Here is a 21,556-nt window from a genome sequence, read left to right on the forward strand (position 1 = left end):
ACGTAACACTCATTAAATATATCAATTTAAAACTCAGATTTGGTTTTGTGTTTTTCCTGATGTCAGACATGATAGGTTAAAGTATCCTCAGAAAACTGAAAATCCAACAATAATTTGTTTTTATAGTTTCTGCATGCGGGTTTGAAAAGCACGTTTACTTTAAGAAGTGGTGTTAAGATAAACAAAAACATTTAAGCTGCTATGCACTTTCCCTGAGCCAAATTAAAAACAAAACACATGTTCCCACTCCCCAATGTTTAAAAAGTATATGACATGCCTCCTTCTTCTTATATATATATTATATATATATATAAATATCTATATATATATATATATATATATATATATATATATATATATATACAGTGTGTGTGTATTTAGCTCGATGTCCTCTGTCTGTACTCACTGGCTCTGAGAAGGGCGACGTAAATAAGAAAGTTTCGTAAAGATGAGATGACATCTTGTCGCATTTTCTTCTTCATCTCCTCTGGGTCCATTTTAGGACCGAGTCCTTCCAGTTTGAACATTATTGCTGTGTTTTTTTCACGATCTTTTTCCTCAGTCTGCTTTTCGTGTAGACAATTCACAGCTTCACGAGCATGGACGAAATAATCCACCCCGGAAATACGCCACGACGGAAGTTACGATTAAAAACGGCGCACACGGAGGGACAAACTGCACGGAGACATCAGAAGGCAAAAATTAAATGTGCCCCCTAAGTGCAGCAGTAAGTAACGATATAATAAATGTTTACGACACTCTTTAAAAAAAACAAAAACCACAAAAATAAAAAAATACAGCACAAATGTATAGTTTTGTTCTCGGTTGTATCCCCTGTGTGATTTATGATGTGAACAAGTGTCCTGTGCTGTAAATATGGATGTGTACACCTCTGTTCTGTTGGAGGACAGAAACAGGGGCACCGGGCCCATGACTGACAGGGTCCCTAAAATATAAGGACATTGAGATTTAATATATATGTTTAGAATGTGCTAACTGCTTGTCAAAGTTTCATTTAGCGTTATTGTTTTTGGCAAGAAAAAAAACAAAAACATTCAGCAAGCTTCTAAATCCCCCCTGTATTTCTTGAAATGGTTCGGTCCTGTCCCTAAACCTGGCGCTAACGGTCATAACGTTAGCCTACCTGCTAACAGAGCAGAGTTAGCAGCGGCTATTAAGGCTGTGAACTTCCAGAAGAAAAGTGTCCTTACCAAAAAAAAACAACCCCAAAACCCCAAAACAACAAAAAAAAAAAAAAACCAGAAGTAGACAGAAAAGAAAGGGCAACATCCAATTGCCACACAGCTCTTCACAAAGAAAGGTGAGTCACTGTGAGTAGTAATTAACCCGTTAGTGAAATAAGCTAGGCTACTTTGCTCCCCTACTATTAGCCAGTGGTTAATATCTTCCTTCTGTTTGCATTTTGCTCCTTTTTTTACACTCAGTTACTCAATATAGCCAAACTCTTAGCATGCTATTCATACTAAATCTGTTGTCATTGTCCCTGTTTGGTATCAGGCCAAATACAGATGCAGCTTCATCCTCAGCAGCCGTGTCTCTTCAAAACAGCCCCCACTAATGAACCTGCCCCGCTGCCAACTGAAGGAGGTGAGCAGCACTCTGACAAATCATCATCTGATAGAAACTCAAATTTTGGTTATGACGCTATTGCCAGTAGTGGAAGACGTACTCAGAGTACTTAAAGTATCATATAATACTGCATCACATCAAACACACACACGTACACACACACATATATATATAAAGATAGATAAAGTGTAAAACCCTTCCATTTTTGGCGATTCAAAATGACAAATGAAAAGTTCATTATACAATGCCCACTTTTCTCTGTCCACTGAAGCCCTACCTTCCACAGCCACCCACCACCACACCATGGCGAGAGTAATTCAGAATTTAACAGTTGTTAATGAGTAAGAAACAATTAAATAGATGCATAACTTTAAAAAATAAAAAAATGAAGAGAGAGAGAAAAAAGTAGGCTTCAATTTACAGTCAAAACAACGTTTATTAAGACGTGCATTCATTATGATTAACACAATTTTAATAAGTAGACTGAGTGATGATGTTGCTATTATTATTATTATGGTTATTATTATTAGTCGTTTATTGTTATTATTATTATTATTATGGTTATTATTATTAGTTATTTATTGTTATTATTATTATCACCATTTCCTATTATTATTCTCGGCCCTGAGCTCAGAAATAACCCACCCCCTCCCTCTGTTCGTCTCCCTCTCCTCCCAGCCTCCTCCACTGTCTGCCCGGCAGACAGTGGAGGAGGCTGGGAGGAGAGAGAGACGAACAGAGGGAGGGGGTGGGTTATTTCTGAGCTCAGGGCCGAGGATTAGGCAGAGAGCAGTCCCAGTACGATGACAGCATCCAGCATACAGCCAACCCCCCCACACACCACATCACCATCACCATCCGGCCCGGGAGGACGCGGCGGATATTTTTAAGAATTAAACATCGTTTCTACTCATATTCTCCGCATCGCTGCTCATTTTTTTGGGGGGGACAGCCCTCCCAGACTCCCGGTCCGTCTGTCTCCTGCTCAGACCACTAGGTGAGTTTTGTCGGTATTTCCCGGTGTTATTGTCTGATGAAGGAGCGCCCGGCTGCTCACGGAGGCGCCTGCACCTTGCATCCATTCCTGCCTTTTGGACTGATATTTATCATATCGAAATGAATAATTGAAATGATGGTGGTTTTCACAACGCCTGCAGGCTACACCCGTGTCCCTGTTTGAGGGAGGCGGCGGAGAGATTTAAATCCGATTAAGATTATAAAGGTAACAAAAGACTGACCTTTTTTTTTTCTTTGTTTAGCCTCCTGGTTTGTCCGGCGTGGCTGCGGCCACTGATCAAAGTTAGGCTTTGATCAGTGCTATCGTGAATATTGATTATTTTAGGGGCATTTATAAAGCATTTATCAGCGACAGACATGGTCGAGAGTTCATTCTCACAACCGAAATTGAGGTTATTGGGAATATAAATCGCCACTATTCAGAATTACGCTCAAACTGTTGGCCATTTTTGGACCACATTGAACGGCATTCACATATACATATTGGCAAACACATGTGTTATGCAGTGATAGTGGAGATCCACGCTACCGTATGCGCAGTGAAATCACCGTCACTGGCTACAGATTGGAAGTGAGCGGACTAAATCCTGACGGATCGGGGGGATGCCAGGAGTCTGGGTAGTAAAACACGCACATTATGAATGGGCGTAGGCGATGTGCAGCCACCCTGGGACCGTCGCCTCTGCTTTTTTTTCTTAGCTCATATCCTTTTGGCCAGAAGCAGCCTCTTCCCTGCGCTCTTCCGTGCCGTGCCAGGCATGACAAGCGCAACACAACTAGACCGGAACAATGCGTTTTGCTGTTCTGGGGCCTTCATTTAATGCATGACATGATTTAATATGACCGCTAATTGCGGCTCCGTTTAGACACGTGTTACACCGCAGCCTTAACTGTGCATTGAGACATCAGTTAATCATTTGAAACCAAACTGGTTTGATTTCTTTCAGAAACATGGGAAAAGGGCAGCGAGCAATGAAACTAGAAATGACCCCAAAATGAGCAAGAAATTCGTAAAAAGTAAATTAGTAACAACACCCACCCCTCTTAAGAAATAGTAAACAAACAAAGATAAAAAGGCAACCAAGATTTGGAAAAGTGCTTGACACTATAATAATTTCATATATATAATTATGATAATAATAAATACAGTTTTTTCCCAGGACAATTTTCCATAGCTTTAAAAAAAATCAAAATGTAGGAATGCTAATTGCCCTTTTCCCATACTGTTTAATAAAATCACACCAGTTTGTTCAGGGCGAAAGGTTTAAATACTTGTGATGGGCGTCTAAAAGCAGCAAAAAAATTTGAGGTTTCAAAGGGTTAATCACTGAATGTTTCTTAACAGCATCATATGCAGCTGTGCATGGGCCACAGCTGAACACACAGACACATTTCATGAATGAAAGCCATTTTGCCTCTGTGATGTGCAGCCTGTGTGAAGTTGCTGTGGATTCTCAGTGTTTTGTTTTCACTCTCGTGTGCACTGAGAGTGTTTGCTGCTGCTGCAGGCATTGTGCTATGACTCAGGGATGTATGCCACAAACATGTGACGGGAGTTGCTGCTGCTCTGAGGTCAGTATGCCTGAGGAGAGACACGATGGGCAGAACTTGCACATCAGGAAAGACTTGATGCCTGGCTGCATTAGCCTCGATCTGCCCCGCTGACTGCTCCTCTGTCCCACTTACTGCAGCCAGCCATCCTCTCCCCCTCTCCTCCTCTTTGGTCTTAGCTTCATGTCTCCAGGGCACAGTGTGTTGCTGGGCTGGTGTTTGCTACTGCAGCCCAATGCCTTGACCAATTGATCATTAGATCAATCGATAATTGAAGCTGTTTAGGAATGTGATTCATATTGTTGCAGCCACTGGCTATACTGGAAGCTGTTGGTCAATAAATACTCTTTCTTAGTAAAGGAATTTAATTAATTCATGGGTCAGGGGTTACATTGGTGTATGATAAGGGTAGTGGATGGATGGATGGATGGATGGATGGATGGATGGATGAATGAATGAATGAATGGATGGACAGTACAGATTGAGGCTTTAGCCATAAAGTCAACATTGGGGCTGTACGGGGAGTCTGTGGGTGGCACCCAAAATTTAAAAACTGATTTTCTATTTAATATTTATCGTAAGCAGGGGTGTTTTTCAGATTTGAGGACATTGGGGGCTCAGCCTTACCTGGGATTTTTTTTCTTTCTTTCTTTTTTGATGAACAAACTCTATTTTGATGTGTTTTTTTTTTTCAAAGATTATTTTTTGGGCATTTTACCTTTATTCAATAGGACAGCTTTAGCGTGAAGGGGGAGAGCATGCAGCAAAGGGCCAAGGTTGGAATCGAACGTAGTAGTTGTTAGTAATTAGTAGTGAGTAGAAACAGAATACTTAACAAATGCTATCATTAAAAATGTATTGACTAGAGTTGGAAAAATGTCTAAATGTATATATTTATGTTAACTGGTGAAATGTTAATAAGTACATTTATTTAAGTAGAAATACTAACAGAATGACATATTATATCCAGGGTTTTTTATTATTATCAAGCGCTTTCTTATTATTTTTTGACATATAAACTAACTAACCTGTATATTTAGGTCTGGGACTATTTAGGGGCTACGGATGAGGGGCAAAATAAATGACTGATTATTTACTCAGACTTAACAAGGGCTGTCTCGCATACTGAATGCAATAAGGGCATGAATGTTAGTGGAATATTTTTTAAAACAAAGTCACAGTGCTTTATAATAGAAACAATAACAAAGCTAAAAAAAAGATTTGCAAGATATAAAACTAGGTAAAATAATACAAAAGTAACAATAAATACCATCAGTTAAGAAAAGCCCCAATGATAAAAGTGAGTTTTAAGAAGCGATTTTCACTGAGGCAGGGGGTCCCACAGCTTAGGGGCCCGGATATTAAAAGCTCAGGATCTCAGACAGCGATCAGGCTCACAGGGAGTTAAAAAGTCACAGATATAGGCAGGAGCCTTTACCAGTAAAGGCTTTAAAAACAAGCATTAAATCTTAAAATCAAATTCAAAACTCACAGGTAACCAGCAAGGGGCAGCAAGGATAGGTGTGATATTTATTTGAGGTACAAATGTTCAAGGCCATTGGAAATCCTGTGTGCATTGCTGGTCACAGGGTGGATGTGTGGTTAATTAACTGTATATATGAGCTCTGATAGCTGACAAAAGTGATGGTTGCTTGATTACCTCAAGCACCCAAAATTTGCCAAAAACGGACAAATAATGATGGAAATTAAGGGGGCAGGCATTTTTAGCATATTCGAGTATTGGGGGATTGTGTTCCCCTTAATATTTATTATTACTGCCTTGGTACAGATGGATATACTGTAAATGTGTATTTTTCCTTCAAACTGTACCAGTGTTACTCCTGCAGAGGAAAAGCAGACGTGACCTCATTGATTTGACAGCTCCATGGTGATGGCACACTTGACTGGCAGTGGCGCCATAATGTAGGCCAACTCTATTTATGAACATATAGTGAAACACAAAGAGTATGCAAAGCCTAAGCAAATCATCAGCTTTGTATAACCAGGTTTATCCTCCTTTATTCTTCGCTGTTATATAAAAAATTAAAGCCAGACTGTAGCTATATGTAAATGTTTATTCCCGAGACCAGAGGGCTGTTGTAGCTGCTGGCTCATTGGCTGGCCTCATATTACTTAGATAAGGCTGCTATTGTGCTGTTTTTGAAGGATCACTTAGTTGAAAGAGATTGGCTCAGACTCAGTAAGGCAGACAGTTTTCCAGACTTGCAACATCTATCATCCCTCTAACATCCAAAGATCTTCCTCTTTCTGTCTTGCTGTCTGTCTCACTTCTGCACCATCAGAACCATCGATAGAGATCTGTAACACAATGTAGAGCACTATTAATCTTCAAAAGACCCATTATTTAATAGTGCACTGGGGAACCCGAGCCTCACCAGGTCGCTGATGAAAGGGGAAATGAAATGAGCGGCGCACGGTGAGTCCTGTCTTCATAATGCTAATGGAATGAGCTGACAGGCTGAATGAAGAACAGGAGATGTGATTATGTCTGGACTGGAGGACAAGTTACACAGAAATAACCGGCTAAACATAATAAGCAATGTCGGCAATCAGACTTAAACAAGCCACGAAGATGCTGTTTGACAGTCGACTGTAAGCGTGTTTTTATCTGTCATTTCTTTGGTGGACTTCAGTGAAGCTTAATTGAATGTTTTCACAGGGAATAATAGACTGCATAGCATGGACCAATGATACATAACAGCGTATAGGCCTAAAGCCTATATGGCTCCTTGCATAGGATACAAACCACACCACAAAAAAAGGACAATACAAACAGCTACATTAACAACTGTCAGCTATGCTAGCTGCTCTGTGAGTCTGGTGAAAGGCAGATAAATGGGCTTAATGCTGAAATCAGCATGCTAACATGACTACAGTGACAAGGCTAACATGCTAAGCTGGTAAGATTTACCTGTTTTAACACTGCAGTGTGTTTGCATGCTAATGTTTGCTAAGTCACAGTAAACACAAAGTACAGCAAAGGCCAATGGAAATATGGAATATTTTTCTCTCAGGGTATGTAGATTTATCCTAAGGTAGACATGAAAGTCTGGCCAAATTTAAAGCCTCTGGACACGTGGCTTGAAATAGTAAAATGCACATATTATATCAGAATTAAGTACCTACAAGAATCTGAGTGAAAATTAATGTCCCCATATATTAGAAAACCATGTTCAAAACAGCTCATTTTGAGGATAATAGCATTTCTCAAGACTGTGTGGGTGCGGCAGATCACGTTTTGATCGACACCTCCTCGGATCCCACCTTTGTCAGATGTCTCTCGTCTTCATGACAGCCATGGAACAAAGCAGAGTTGGTGTGGCACAGCCCTCTGACTCTGGCTGCATCCTTAAATCCAATCTGGCTCTACACTAAAATGAGAGAGCTGTTGTTTGAAGCCACAGAGCGTTCTATTTCTCCATGAACTGACAGACGGTTAAGTTGATTACACATTCACTTTGTTCGGTGCTTTGCTGCTCCTTCTCCTGAGGCACAGTGCCCAGTGTGCGCTCTGACAGTCCCACAGTGCAGTGCTCTTGATAACTGGACGCTTCATTTCTACAGCTTTCCGAATTTACGAACAGTCCAGTTTGTGCCACAGTGCGCCTCAGCACTCAGAATGACTGCTTCATAAAGCATCCTATTAAAATGAGAATTGAGGGGCTGGGATTTGGCTTGTTAAATTAGTATCAACTGACACCTGACTTTGATTTTTTGATTGTTTTCGTCCATATTGCGTGATATGGATCTGGGATAACCACGCCTCAAATTAACCCAGTGTCAGGAAACTGTGAAAAAACTAAAACGACAATATTTCAAATTTGGATTGAGGATAATGTTTGATAATTTTGTATGCGTTTTATTATGCATGTAAGACTCTAAATTACATATTAAGAAAGTTTTTTGGTGAATTGGGTTCCCAGACGTAAACTAATCGAAATTTATCTGGGAATCATGAATGTCTTCACCAAAATGTGCATTTCTATTACCAATTTTAATGCTCTAACTTACTCTAACTAACTCTAGTTGGACCGTCTCTGGGGTCTGATCAAAGCTCACCTGACCTCCTTAAAGCAGGTTGCGGTGATATTGATGGTCTTCATCATCATCAGGGATGTTTCCTCTTTCTCTTCTCGATTAATTTTGTCATCCTAACTCTATTTTTGAAGACAGATGCCAAGCGAAATTGTAACAACAGTTGCAAACCGAGTCAAAACAAGCTAGCACGTTGAGGGAAAAGAGACACAGATGTTGCGATATTTACTGCAAGTTAAAGATTTTACTCTCTGGTGGCACAAGAGGAAAAGTCGGGGGATCACTAAAGTTATTAGACTATATCCTGTAGGGAGCATGAATGGTGAGGATGTTGAGACTGATAAGCTTGCAGACTAACTGTGCTTAAATATCCTTCACCACTTCCAGGATCGTTCTGTTGAACAAATCCTTGTAACATGAGTTTCGTCACTTGTATTTTGTTGAACTTAATTTTTTGGCAGTTGTTGGTGTACGCTGTCTGATTTGTGACTTTAACTTTGTTGTCTTTTGTTGCATTTGTCTGACAGTTGTCAAAGACACAAAATACATTTCCAGAAGTATGATAAACACAACTATGTAACTAATTTGATGGCAATCTATTCAATAGCCCAGATATTTCAATGTAACTTAGTTAAATATTATTTCAGCCATAATGCATTTTTAGATATGTGAATAAGGATTTCCACATATTGATTCTTCCAATAGAAATATGGTGTGAAAGGATGCATTACAGTTCCCTAATGACACACCCTGAGTTACCGCATTAGCTGAGCACCTGAGAGGTCTGATCATTTAAACATTAAGGATAAGTCTAATATTAGCAAAGCTGAATATCTTTAATTTTTTGAGAACATGATAGTAGTGGTGATATCTTATTGGCTTCCTGTTTAAAATTCAAATTGACTATTGTAGAAGCTGCTTGTGACAATGAAGCTGCACAATGACATAAATGTGATAAGATCAATAAATTCATACCACTGTTTGTAGCATAGAATAGTCTCTAACGGTTAGGAATGTATTTAGGCAAAGACAAGGCAAATTTATTTAAAAAGCACATTTAAAGGCAAACCGAAAAGGACTTACAGATTATACAGTTTGGCTTTTGTAACATTCCTCAACATTTCATGTGTCTCAGATATTTTTGATGGGGATCATCATAAAGATATTTTACCCTGAAGCCTGTTTACTACACTGGCTGTATACCTTTAAGTAAATTTATCTTGAGACGAGTCATTAAAAGCACAGCATATCCTCTGTATTTGATTTGTCCGCAGTCTTGCAAAATGCTTGAATCTTTGGAATATTATTGTCTGCTCCTCTTGTTGTTCCTCACATTTACTACTTTGCAATTTATGAAATCTGAAGCAATCCAGCTGCTTCACATAAATCAAAATAACTCTTACCTCAAGTCAACCAGATATTCACACACACAATATTTTGTGCCAAGTGTGCTGCTGCTGTTGGACTGAATGTTCGCTGAGCTCTGTGTCCAACTTTGTTGGCAGCGACTGTGAGCCAAAATGAATTGTCGAGTTGCTGAACCAACCCCTGCTGCTGCTACCCTGCGCCTCATGTGGTGCAGCTGTATCCGGTGCGTCTTATTCGGCTGTAGGGTGTGTGTGTGTGTGAGTGCATGGGACAGATTGTGAGCAAGATGTCAATATCAGCCAACTGGTCCTTTCTAAATAAAAGCTGTTGTTCAGTCAGTCATCAAGGGCTTCTGCTGGAGTCTGGTTACTGATTGTGGTTACACAATCAGTAACCACTTGCTTATCATATTAAGCCCTGTAAGTTGTGCGTGTGTGTGTCTGTGTGTGTGTGCGTGTGGTGTGAGTTTGAGTGTTTGTAACTGCATTAACAGAGTGCCCCAGTGCTGAGTCCAGTCTTCATTTATTATTGCTGAGGGCTGATTGACAAGAATTTAAGTTTGTTACTGAGAAATTCATCCTGTCAGTCAGATCGTCATATCCATTAACTGGGATTATGTTATTTAGCAGAACAGCCGCTGTATCTGCTGGTATTATTTTTTTCCTCCCACTTCCTGTGCCAATGCAACTTCGTCAGACCCTGTCCAGGTTGGTCTGACCTGCAATGGCCCGGTCTCGCCCAGCAGTGCTAATTGGGCTGTTTTCTGTCCAGCTGGCTGCGCAGAAGCTGCTCAGTGCCACCTTTCAATCCCTGAGGAGGGTGAAGTGCGTCTATGAACTGCATGTGTGCTCATACCAGACGACAGGAGTGAATAACTGACTGTTTTGTCCAAGACAGAGACATATTGTGTGGGCAAATGAGCAGTGAGGGGTGGACATTGTCTCAGATAAATGAGACAGAGAGATATAAACAGCCTTTGTTACCAAACTTGATACAAACATTCTCCATGTACAATGATGGCCGGTGGAGGGGTGAGTAAAAGAGGAAATAATGGAGAAAGAGTGAAAGCTCGGACTGATCTAAGTGCTGCTGACCAGGGCAGCTTGGGGACTTAAGGACAGTGCAGGACAAGATTCACAATTACTATTGATTCAGAACCAGATTAGGTGCAGACTCATCTCCAGCTCACAGACACACACAAGCTCGTCTGTCTTGAGCCCTTTTTACACAAAGATACCGCGATAGGCAGGAAACGAAGACTCTTCATTAAACCGGCTTTGCTTTTTTATACAGGACCTAACAAAGTCGGCATAATTCTGCCCCAGTGTGTGATTGCAGATTAGCAAGCCAGCTTTCTGAAAGCAAAAGAAGTGTGACGGGCATGATGTGCAGCACAACAGCATCTGCCTCTGGTGTGACATATCAGACACACACCTCAGCAGCGCTCTCTAAACAGTAACAATGATGTAACATGGCAATAGCAAGCTTTTTCCGTCCCTGCGGTTGATCTCATCCTCGGCTTTGAGGGTATGGAGATCTTGGACCTCATTGTCTCTCTGTCACAGTGTCCTGATTCTTTCAGACGTGTGGGAAAACTGGACTAATTGTCTGTTTAAGACTCATTTAAATTTTAAGCCTTCATCAGTCTCTTGTTTTCACTGAGTCGGCTTATTATTAAGAAGATTGTGTTTTCTTGGTTTTGGGGTTTTAGTTCCCTGTTTTTCCCTCCTGTGATTCTGTGCTGCCTGTCCCTTATTTACCCACCTACACACCTGTCCTGCATCAGCCTCGTTAGTCCCTACCTGCTCCTCAGTTTTTATAGCCAATCAGCTCCCTGCATGTTCTTCTGCCGCATCACCTTATTCCCCTCACCTGAGCTTCTCTGCCCCTTTCTCCACCTGCACTTCATCCCATCCTCAGTTTAGTTTGTATTTTAGTCCTGGTTTTCAGTTCAAGGCAGTTTTAGCTGTTTTTTTAAAATCTTTTGGAGGTGGGTCACACACATAAGGTGTCAACGTCAAACCATCCCGTCCTGCTGACGGTTCAGTTTAAAGAAGACAGCTCTGTCCTCCTATTCCATGATCCTGATGAAAATGGGCTAGAACCAAACAACGCAGGCATCATGCCGCCCCAGCGTGTGATTTTAAACAACACGCCAGCTTTTGGAAGCAAAAGAGGCATGATGGGAGTGATGTATAACACAACGGCGTTGGCATCTAGTGTGACATAACAGACATGTCGGGCAGCGCTTTATGGACAAAAACATGGAAAAAAAACCTAAATAAAAATGACCATTCCTGTTGCATGGTGGTTTATCTCGCCCTCTGCTCGGAGGTTAGGGAGCTCCTGCACCTCATTGTTTTCTTTTTGCGGCATTGTTGGCTCTTGTCAGTCCATATCTGCTTGTTTTGGCTGATTCAGCATGTTGAATTGCCATTGGAGACAGCTGATGAATACAGACTACCCCTGCTTGCTACTATGGATCGTAATTTCCTCTTACACAAGTGCAGAACGCACATGCTGGTTGGCTGTTGGTTCTAGTCTTTGCGGTGTGTTCAGGTGCAACTTTTTGATTGTGACATGGCGACTGTAAGGTTTGATGTGTCTGGGCCTTTACACAGATGTTGAGTCGGCACTGTCACCAACTCTCCTCCCAGCTTGAAGGTGAGACAACTCTGTACCCCCATTCTGCAATCACACCTTTAGTGCAGAGTGAGGTGGAATAATGACGCGACACTCCTGTCATATTCAGGCAATGTGAAAAGGACGTTAGATTTGAAAACGCTGTCACATCATAAGAAAGAGGAACAATCTCTTCATTTAAGAAGCCATACAGAAGCGGAAAAGTAGCATGAGAAATGTAACAAGCCCACAGGTCTGCTGTTTTATTTAGTTATTTATTTAACCATACATCACTGTCAGCTGCCTGGCTTTGTGTTCTCTCATTTGGTGGAGAAATGCTGCATTGATTTGCTTTTTTCCCCCATTTTTCCTTTTGGACAGACTCTTGTATGTCTTATTGTAGATACTTTTGTTCTTTCTTTTCTTCTGCGGCTTTACTCTCCTGTTTTTTTGCTGCTGCCCTCTTCACCCTCTTTAAAATTCTCCCTCTTTCCTCCCCCCATGCAATATCCTGTCCTTTCTCTCTTTTCTTTGCCTCAACCAATTCTCCTTTCTGTATTCCTTCCCCTTTTCTCAGCCCCTCAGAGCCCCCTCCCCTCCCTTCCCTCCTCCTCCTCACCTCTGCAACCCCCATACGTCTTTTCTGTGTGTCTCTCTCTCTTCTTCTGTGCTTCGCTCTTCTTGTTGCCTGTGTTGGCAAAGTGGCAGAAGGAGGCGGTCGGAGGCTAGCTGCATTAGCACCATGCATTATTCATGTGCCCTGCAGTCTGTGTGGGTCTGGGTCTTCTGCTGGCTTTTCACTGGGGCACATAGGCCTCGTGAAAGAGCTCTGTGTGCGGGACACAGGGCCTGATGGAGGAGCTGCACAGATGGGACTATCAATTCCTTGATTTCTGCTCTCTTGTAGATGAAAGCCCTGGGGGGTGAGCGTTTACTTCACAGATCAACATTCAAGTGCAAAATGAGGTGGTTTCCTTAGACGAGAACAAGAATGTTTATTCAGTGTCTCTACTAATTCAACAGCCGGGTTTCTCACAACAAAGCGTTCTCCAAGTGTGTTTTTCTCCCCCAAACCAGAGGCCAGCTAGGGTTTCAGCCGTATCTGCCCTGATGTTCATATGAAAAACTTGTCCTATTTTATTATTGGCTGAGATCTCTGTCTGCCTGGCAGCGTTTCTCGCTCCACCACATCGGGATTCACAGTCTGTCCTTTTTGCTTTTAGAGAGCGCCCAGTAAGAACTGTTAACTGAACTGGGTGGTATGAAATTTTAATTTAGACAACCAGACGGAGATGGAGTGCCTCGTCTCTACATCGCCATGTGCTTTTGAGGCTGTGGAGGAGTAGAGAGAGAGAGAGAGAGAGAGTGAGAGAGAGAGAGAGTGAGAGAGAGAGAGAGCCTTGGGGACCAGAGGAGGGGCCTCTTGGAAAACCACAACCACATAGCTGGTCTGGACTCACATCTGCTTTGCTTGACATACTTTTGTGTTCACTCAGAAAACATCAACAACCGGAATACACTTCTGTTCTTCTGCTTATAAGAAGAAGCCTTGGTTAAAAATCCAAGGCAGATACAGCTGATCCGACTTGATAACTGCTCTCTTCACGCTTCATTCTAATTTTAAACTCGCCGCATGGGTATGCATCTTGTTTATGGGTTTTGACAACCAGGTCTCCCTGATAGCATGGCTCTGCTCTGCACAGGTGGCCGCACCTGATCGGGATTGGCCCTGATGATCACAAGGACCCCCCTCCACCTCTTTTCAGCCAATCCTGGAGGGGTTGCGGAGCTGATGTCTCAGAGGGCGAGAGGGTATTTGTGTTCTGGAGTCCTGAAGAGACAGGCCACATCACGGTGAGTCACACTCTCACAGTCTTTAGTTTAAATGTGGAACATTGTGCTGCTTTCTTGAAATATGTGGCCGATATTGGAGCTTCTGAAAGTGCTGGTGTCTTGAGGACAGAATGTCAAATCTTTCTCTGCATTTTACAGAAGCTTTAATCAATATGAAATTTGATAATGAAATATCTTATCTTCAGATATTATATTTAATTTATTTATACAAACTGTCTGCTTTTGTTGAGTTATAACGATGGACTGTTATTGTAAAGAGTCAGGATTGTAAACCCTTGGATCAATAGGATGTGCATCTATATAAAAAATGACTGGCTGCCTGCTGCTGCCCAGAGAGACTGTCATCGGAGACGACTACCTGACTCGGCAAGGACAGTGAGGGTGAGAGAGAGAGAGAGAGAAGAGAAGATAAAAGACAGAAGTGAGAAAGAAGGAGAATGACAGCAAAAAACTGTCACCTGACTCAGCATTGACTGCAGCACTACAGCACACACATGCACACCCGTATATCTGCTGCACATTCCACACAATGCAAAGAAATGGCTACACACATGATCTATATGAAGTTTCTTTCACTGATCGAACGTTGTGGGTGTGTCAATAATCACACTGTGCAGCTGTCAGCTACCTAGTCTCACTCATCCCTCCTCATCCACGTCAATCTGCCTCAATCCGGATCAGCGGGAGGTGCTAAAATGACACCCTGACCAGTGTGGGCCCGTGCTGAACGAGGGCCTTTAATCCTCTTAAAGGACAGACCTACACTGCAGGGTTTACTACTACTGAGAGATGCTAGTCATCACTGGCCTGCAACCAGCGACCACTTTAACAGAGCTGAGCTGAAATCTGTTTTAGATGATGATTGTTTAAACGTGCTTTATACAATACTCAGAGCATAAATATACCAACAAACAACTATAATTTGCACATAAAAGGAAACAAGTGGAAACGCCCAAAATGTGGAAAAATCTTGAAATGCAGCAAAAAATGTATTTACACTTTGGGGGACTGCGGCTGAAACAGACTCAGCAAATAAATGAGCTAAGGACAAGCTGTACCCACATTGCATAGGCCACTGCACACTCTCTTCTTCGTCTCTGGAGGCTTTTAACAGCTTATGTTTGCACATAGGACTTTTAACCAGATTTTTTCCAATTTTCCAACAGCACAGAGTTGTAATAACTCTCTATTTTCATTGTCCACTGGACTTTCTGTTGTTATACATCTATTGTTTTCATTTATTTGCGGTTTGACTGACACTCTTCAATTACAACTCGTTGCACTCTCTTTTGCAGTGGCACCCGACTATCTATCATCCATCTATCCATCTATCTGTCTGTTCATCTGTCTATATATGTCTGTCTAATCTATCGTATATTGGCAAAGCATCATTGTGGAAGCTTAGCGTCCATCCTCAGATCCACCTCTGTTAACAGCATCAACTCTGTCAGCACAGTTGCTGTTGTTTGTGCCGTTAGCACCATTAGCTGCTAGCTGGCTCAGCTCTCTCCATGTTGAGAACTGTGTGCAGACAATGTCGCTCAGACTCAGAGCTCCTTTAAAGAAAAAGACAAATTAAGTTTGTTTTCTATCTCATGAATACAACCTCACTTACAGCAGTACTGCTTGACACCCTCTATTGATTGCAATGCAGTGTTTATTGTTTCCCCATAAGTCAGAACTTCAAGTACAATAGGGTGATTGCACTAATGATTTAGGCTTTTTTTAAATGCTCATACATGTGTAGCAGAAGGCCATAAAACTGTTGTCTTTCTTTTAAGGTCTTCACAAAAATCTTGGCTTGCAGAGGTTTTCCTTCATATTTCAGGGAGCTGATCAAACTAAGCTCTCCGCAGCTGGCTGCTGAGGCCAAGATACAGATCATTAGATTTCAGGAGCACATTCATCATCGTTAACTGTATTGATCAGGTCTGGGTCGCTACTCTTTCGCGTCCCTGACAAAGTTTCCCTCCCTTTTCTCAGCCACATAGTCTAATTCATAGCTGTGAGCAGCAGATGAAGTATATCACAAGTCAGCAGTAAAACAATATCTTATCAAAACAGTATATTATCACTGTAATGCTGCAAACAAATTAAACAGATACTTCAAATAATCAAAAACACATTGATATTTAACTCCACAAGACACCCCTGCCCTCTAAAATCTCTTTTGCTGTTCGATCAAACACAGAGGAGACATGAACATAAATAATGCAGCACGTTTTATAAAGTAGATTTTCAGGAAAAGATAAACCCTGTTAAAGAATCATCCGCAGCTTTACAAGCTCAATGCCAGCGTATTGATTAGCTGACAGAAACAAAACACAGTTGAGGGGAGTCGTAAATCTTGAGATTTGGTAAGGATTCAATGCTGACCAGCTTTGCCTCCCTGGGGTTTAACTGAGTCCTCCACTCTTCATTATGTCGCCCAGTTTAAAGGGCAGACCAAGCAGAAAGTGCACAGCTGCAGATTTGCAGTGAACATGCAGATTGTGCCATATTTACGTTGAACTCTTTGTAAATCTTGTTATTGTGTGATGGTACAGTTGTTGTTGGGAATCAGGTCGTTTAGGCAAATGCGTGTGACATGTGTTGTTGTTCATGCTGAGTACACTCCACCCCTCTCTTTTTGTCTCTCAGCCTTCCCTGCTCTCTGTTCACATATCTGATTATTCATCGTATTCAAGGCAGCCTACATGCTCGGAATATAAAAACAGAGCCGGCGAGATGCAAATGTAGCTGAAGCACAGTCCAACAAGACTGAGCTAAATCCTGAACACTTTCTAACTTATTTTCTCTCATCAAATCCTTTCATCTTCTTCCCACGTCCTCCTTTTCTCTGTATTTGCTTGTTGGGATTATGTAGCTCATATCCGTCTCTCTCTTTGTCTCTTTAGATAAATGGAGGAGAAGGAGCGATGTAGGAGCAGGTCTCCGGCTCGGAGGGCCAGTCGGGTACAGCAAGTGGTGGGAACAATAATACGACGTACCCGAGAGTCGCTTAGCAGGTACAGAAGGGGCCATAGCTTGGGGCAAAGATCCTCTTCAGAGTTTAGGAAATGTATGTTACAGGAGGAAGTGGGACTGAAAAATTCCCCTCTGATGTTGCTCCAATATTTTGGATCTGTGTTTGAAAATGGAGTAGATTTTGATGGGAAAACAACTGAGTATGCAGTAGAAAACTTTGGCACCACACAGCCAATAGTAGCAGAAATGCAGACCCTACATAAACCACTGCGGCAACAACAACTTATATAGTAAAAAAAAAACAATCCAGTTTGGGGGAGAGAGTGGAGAAAACAGCACCATCCACTTCTAGGCCTGCTGCCAGATTCTGTAATAGAGACAAAAGGTGGGAGGTGTGGTATATATCATTTAAGATAAAAAAATATATACAGCTGTACAAGTGGCGTTTTTAACTGAGAAAAAGTGGTATGATAGAAATCTCTTTTTAAAAAGAGAAAAAAATGCCTCAAGATCAGGAGGAAATGTAAAGAAAAAAAAAGTAAAAAGTTGGTTTCTGAACCTGCCATGAACACACACAACAGATCCCCTCCCCGCACCCACGCATTCAGACGTATAACATATAGTCGAGTACATATTCAAAAACTGACTGTACCTCTCTTACACACAAACACACGCCACAGCTGACCACAAATATGCTCTCAAAAGCCCTTCATTCCCTTGTTGTTCACTGAGTGTTTTCTCAGAGCAGGCGGTACAGAGGAAGCCCAGTAAACTCCCTGTTTGTCATTCTCTGGGAAAAAAAGTCTCACCATGTCACAACCAGCTGACCAGGACAGTAGGCCTCAGAGAGGATGTCACTGATTTAAACACAACATTCGCAGTGTATTCCCAGGATGCATTTCAGCTTATGATGTATACCAGTTTATATGAATGTGACCTCTGTTCTCTGTTTCCTGGTTCCCAGCTACATGGCCACATACTGAAGGTCCCGATGATGTATTGCAATAACTTTATTGATCTGAAACTTCTGAGAAAACACAATCGTCAGGTCAAAATTAAAATGTTTACTATACTTTGATTTATGTTCAAATACCTGAACAACTAACGTCATTCCCATCTCTAGGGATGGGGATTGAAACCTGGTTCTATTGAGGACCTGTTTCTGCTTTTTTCAAAACCCGAAAATAGATAACGTTTGGGCTTATCAATACTGCTATTGAGTCCCGTGGGTCCTATGATGTAACATTACATCTGGAGACGAGTCACGTCATTTAAATGCAGTTACTGGTCTGCATACATCAACGGTGCATCAAATCAAACCTAAATGCAGTACCTTCGACTGTCTTCAACCCAGTCAGCTGCTGCTGAGGCACAGCCCGCACACTCTTCATCATCATCATCCACTCAAAGCAGCAGTGGTAAGCACACCCAAACCTTGTGGCAAGTCCCGCCAGTTAAAAATAGTAATCCAATGTTGAATACAAGTTGAAATTGGCAGGACATCAGCTGGTTAGCAAAATAAGGTTTCATTGTGATGTGTTCAAATGTAACATCAAGAAAAGAACATTTATTTTTTGGTGAGAAGCTTGAATAATACAGCTGTTTGGGTGAGAAATTTGTTCTCTCCGCAATGTTAAAGAAACAGTCACTTGTTAAGCAATAGAAGCAAAAGCAGGTCTGTTAAAAATGTACTGTCATCCTGTTTTCCTACCAAATAATAGAAAAGTATTGGCATCGATAAAAACTTGAATTGTTAAGGGGTCTCAATAATGGTATCAATAACAATGAAAATTAATGATCCCCATCCCTGTTCCCATCTGCCTTAGATTTACTTTCTGTTAAGTGCTAATTAGCAGAGGTCACAAGTGTGCAAGTAACAAGCAAGTCTCAAATGTTAACCTTTTCTGAGAATATCGTCACACATGAGTCAATTTTGGTGAGTAACCATCACACATGGAAAGCAATTTTGCTGATAAGTACTGCAAAATATGGTGTTATTGGTGCATTTTTTTTCTTATGTAATCTTTAATTAGCATTTTCCATGGCCAATATGATACAAAATCAGCTGATAAGACACAGCAACAATCAACGACTCCTCCAAACATACTTCTTTGCTAATGGTTGAGGCTGGTACTTTGTTCACCAAAATTGAACTCCAAGTGATGCGAAGACACAAATTAGCTTTTTCACTGGAAGTAAATAATTTCACCCCTGTGCTCGGAAGTGAATGGGGGACGAAAATTAAATAACGTTAATGTCGCTCATGTGTGACCATACCCTTAACCTTCAAGTCTCAAGGAAGTTACTGTGGTTTGCATCTAGCAAGTCAAGTGGAGTCCCTATAAGCCAAGTAATTGTTCAGGTCAAGCAAGTCACATATGAAATTTAGATGATCTGGTCAAACTTAAGTTTTCTAGTTTTCTATTTCTTGACCAGCCCTGTCCCTGCATGATTGCTGCCTCATGCATTAGCCTCTGCTGGTCTGCCGATCCGTAGAAGGCTGCCATGTTGGTGGACACTGCACTAGAAATCAACCAATTGTTTCAAAAACAAAACTGTTTTTCACATCTATAAAAATGCAGATATTAAAAATGTCAGGTCCTCTTTCATTGTTAGTCTCAAGTCTAAGTCAAGTCTCAAGTCATTAATAGCCTACAAAGTCAAAGCTCTACCAACTGAGCTACTCGGCGCCCTAAAGTTGTGTCTTTTTAATCAGTGTTTGGCAAGAAGTGGGTAGGTTTGAGACTGACTTGAGTCAAGCCATGTGACTTCAGTCATCTGCTAATTAGCAAGTGTTAGCATATACATTTTGGTTAATATGGTTAAAATGATATCTTGTAAACATGAGCATGTTAACACATTTTCATTGTGAGCATGTTAGCATGCTGACTTGAGTATGTAGCTCAAAGCACTGCTGTGCCTGTATAGCATCAAAGAGCAGCTAGCACAGCTGTAGACTCTTGTTCTGGTTGTTTTATGGTGTCGTAGACCTGATAAGATTAGTTGATTAATCAATTAGTTCACAGACAGGAAATTTACTGGCAACTTTGATGGGTAATCAATAAATCATTTGAGTCTACTTTTAACAAAAATCCCACAGATTCCAGCCTGACATTTGTGTATTTCCTCCTTTTGTTCTGTTTTGTATCATTGTGAACCAAATCTCTTAACGTTTTGTACTGTTGTTTGGATAAAATGAGCTGTCTGAATATGTTACTTTGGGCCAATTGTGATTGTGTCCCACAATTTTCTAATTTTAAAAACAAATGACCATAATGAAGTTGATTAATTGAGAAAATAAATGGCCAACTTTGAATACTTTCTAACAGCAGACAATGCCTAACAGAGGGGAAAATTATTTGTATAAGAATGAAAAAAAAAAATTTCTGTACAAAGTGATGGAAGTTGTCTTTTGATGACTGCAGTGTTGTAGTCTCCAGACAGGTAACCTGTTACCCTGTTTGACCTCCTCAGAGAGCGGTTGCTAGGTGATGGGAGGTCACAGCGCTCCAACAGTCTGTCCAATCAGAACTTCCAGGCCAAGCTGACGCTGCAGATCACCAGGGACCCGGTCCTGGACAGCAGCACTGGACATGGCTTCATCCTCACCACAAACGCACCCCTGCTGGTCAGGGACGTCGCCCCAGGTACATGGTGTGTGTGAGTGTGTGTGTTAGTGTGCAACGTGTTTGTCTAGGTGGATAACTGCAATTTGTTTTTCTGCGTTCTCTGCAAATGGCCACCTGCTTTATACAATCGTGCACTGCCTGCAGCAAGATAGATTTATACTCTCTCTCTCTCTCTCTCTCTCTCTCATTCTCACACAAACAAACACACACACACACACACACACACACACACACATACACACATAGACTCTCCCCTGGAATTCAAACTGCACGGCACAGTGCCAGACAAGCCACAGAAACAACACAACAGAGCCACCTGCTCATCCTTTCTAAATTCAATCACTTTTCATTTAGGCAACTTTGATAGGAGAGAGAGAGAGAGAGAGAGAGAGAGAGAGAGAGAGAGAAAGAGAGAGAGAGAGAGAGAGAGACACTGATCCATTACTTTGATGTCTATCCTGTAAAATAAGCTGATAAAGTGTCCCAGCTTGCCACCAGTTCTGTAATTGCTCTGTGCTGCCAAAAAAAGAGAAGTGATAACAGAAGACAAGATTTTAATAGACAGCAAAGATGCCAGTATGAAGACGAGACAAGACAACAAGCAAAGTGCAAATATGGCAAAACAGAGCAAAATAATGAGCATGATAGTGTGCAGAGTGCAGGAAGGGAGGACGGGTGACGCCTTTGGGTGTGGGAGGAGTCCGCGAGGTCATGGCGATGAGGGGGTGAATGTGAGGGGGAAGTGGTGGATGAGGAAGAAGGAGAGAAAGAGGAGGAAGGGAGGGGACTTGAAAAACCGCACAGATCAGGATATTGGCAGAGCTGACATGAAAGCTTGACAGGGTAGTGGTGGGGGTTGGGTGTGGGGTTGGCTGGCAAGAGAGAGGGTATGTGTGCAAGTG

At 41.6% G+C, this 21,556-nt stretch overlaps 1 protein-coding gene across 3 annotated transcripts in view; it reads left to right on the plus strand.

The window, feature by feature from the left end:
• Window positions 1-533: 533 nt before the first annotated feature.
• frmpd1b (FERM and PDZ domain containing 1b) overlaps window positions 534-21,556 on the plus strand; it is a 38,122-nt gene continuing 17,099 nt past the window's right edge. For 2 of the 3 annotated variants that reach the window (XM_042493058.1, XM_042493060.1), the window contains exons 1-4: window positions 2,385-2,587; window positions 13,908-14,058; window positions 16,956-17,066; window positions 20,500-20,672. In XM_042493058.1, the coding sequence (XP_042348992.1) occupies window positions 16,960-17,066; window positions 20,500-20,672 (280 nt within the window). In that variant the 5' untranslated portion in view covers window positions 2,385-2,587; window positions 13,908-14,058; window positions 16,956-16,959. Of the gene's footprint in view, window positions 728-1,518; window positions 1,609-2,384; window positions 2,588-13,907; window positions 14,059-16,955; window positions 17,067-20,499; window positions 20,673-21,556 lie in introns of those variants that run through there. The other variant, XM_042493059.1, reaches the window with a different exon arrangement.

This window comes from Plectropomus leopardus, chromosome 9 (assembly GCF_008729295.1).
Source record: "Plectropomus leopardus isolate mb chromosome 9, YSFRI_Pleo_2.0, whole genome shotgun sequence".
NCBI classification, from domain to species: domain Eukaryota; kingdom Metazoa; phylum Chordata; class Actinopteri; order Perciformes; family Serranidae; genus Plectropomus; species Plectropomus leopardus.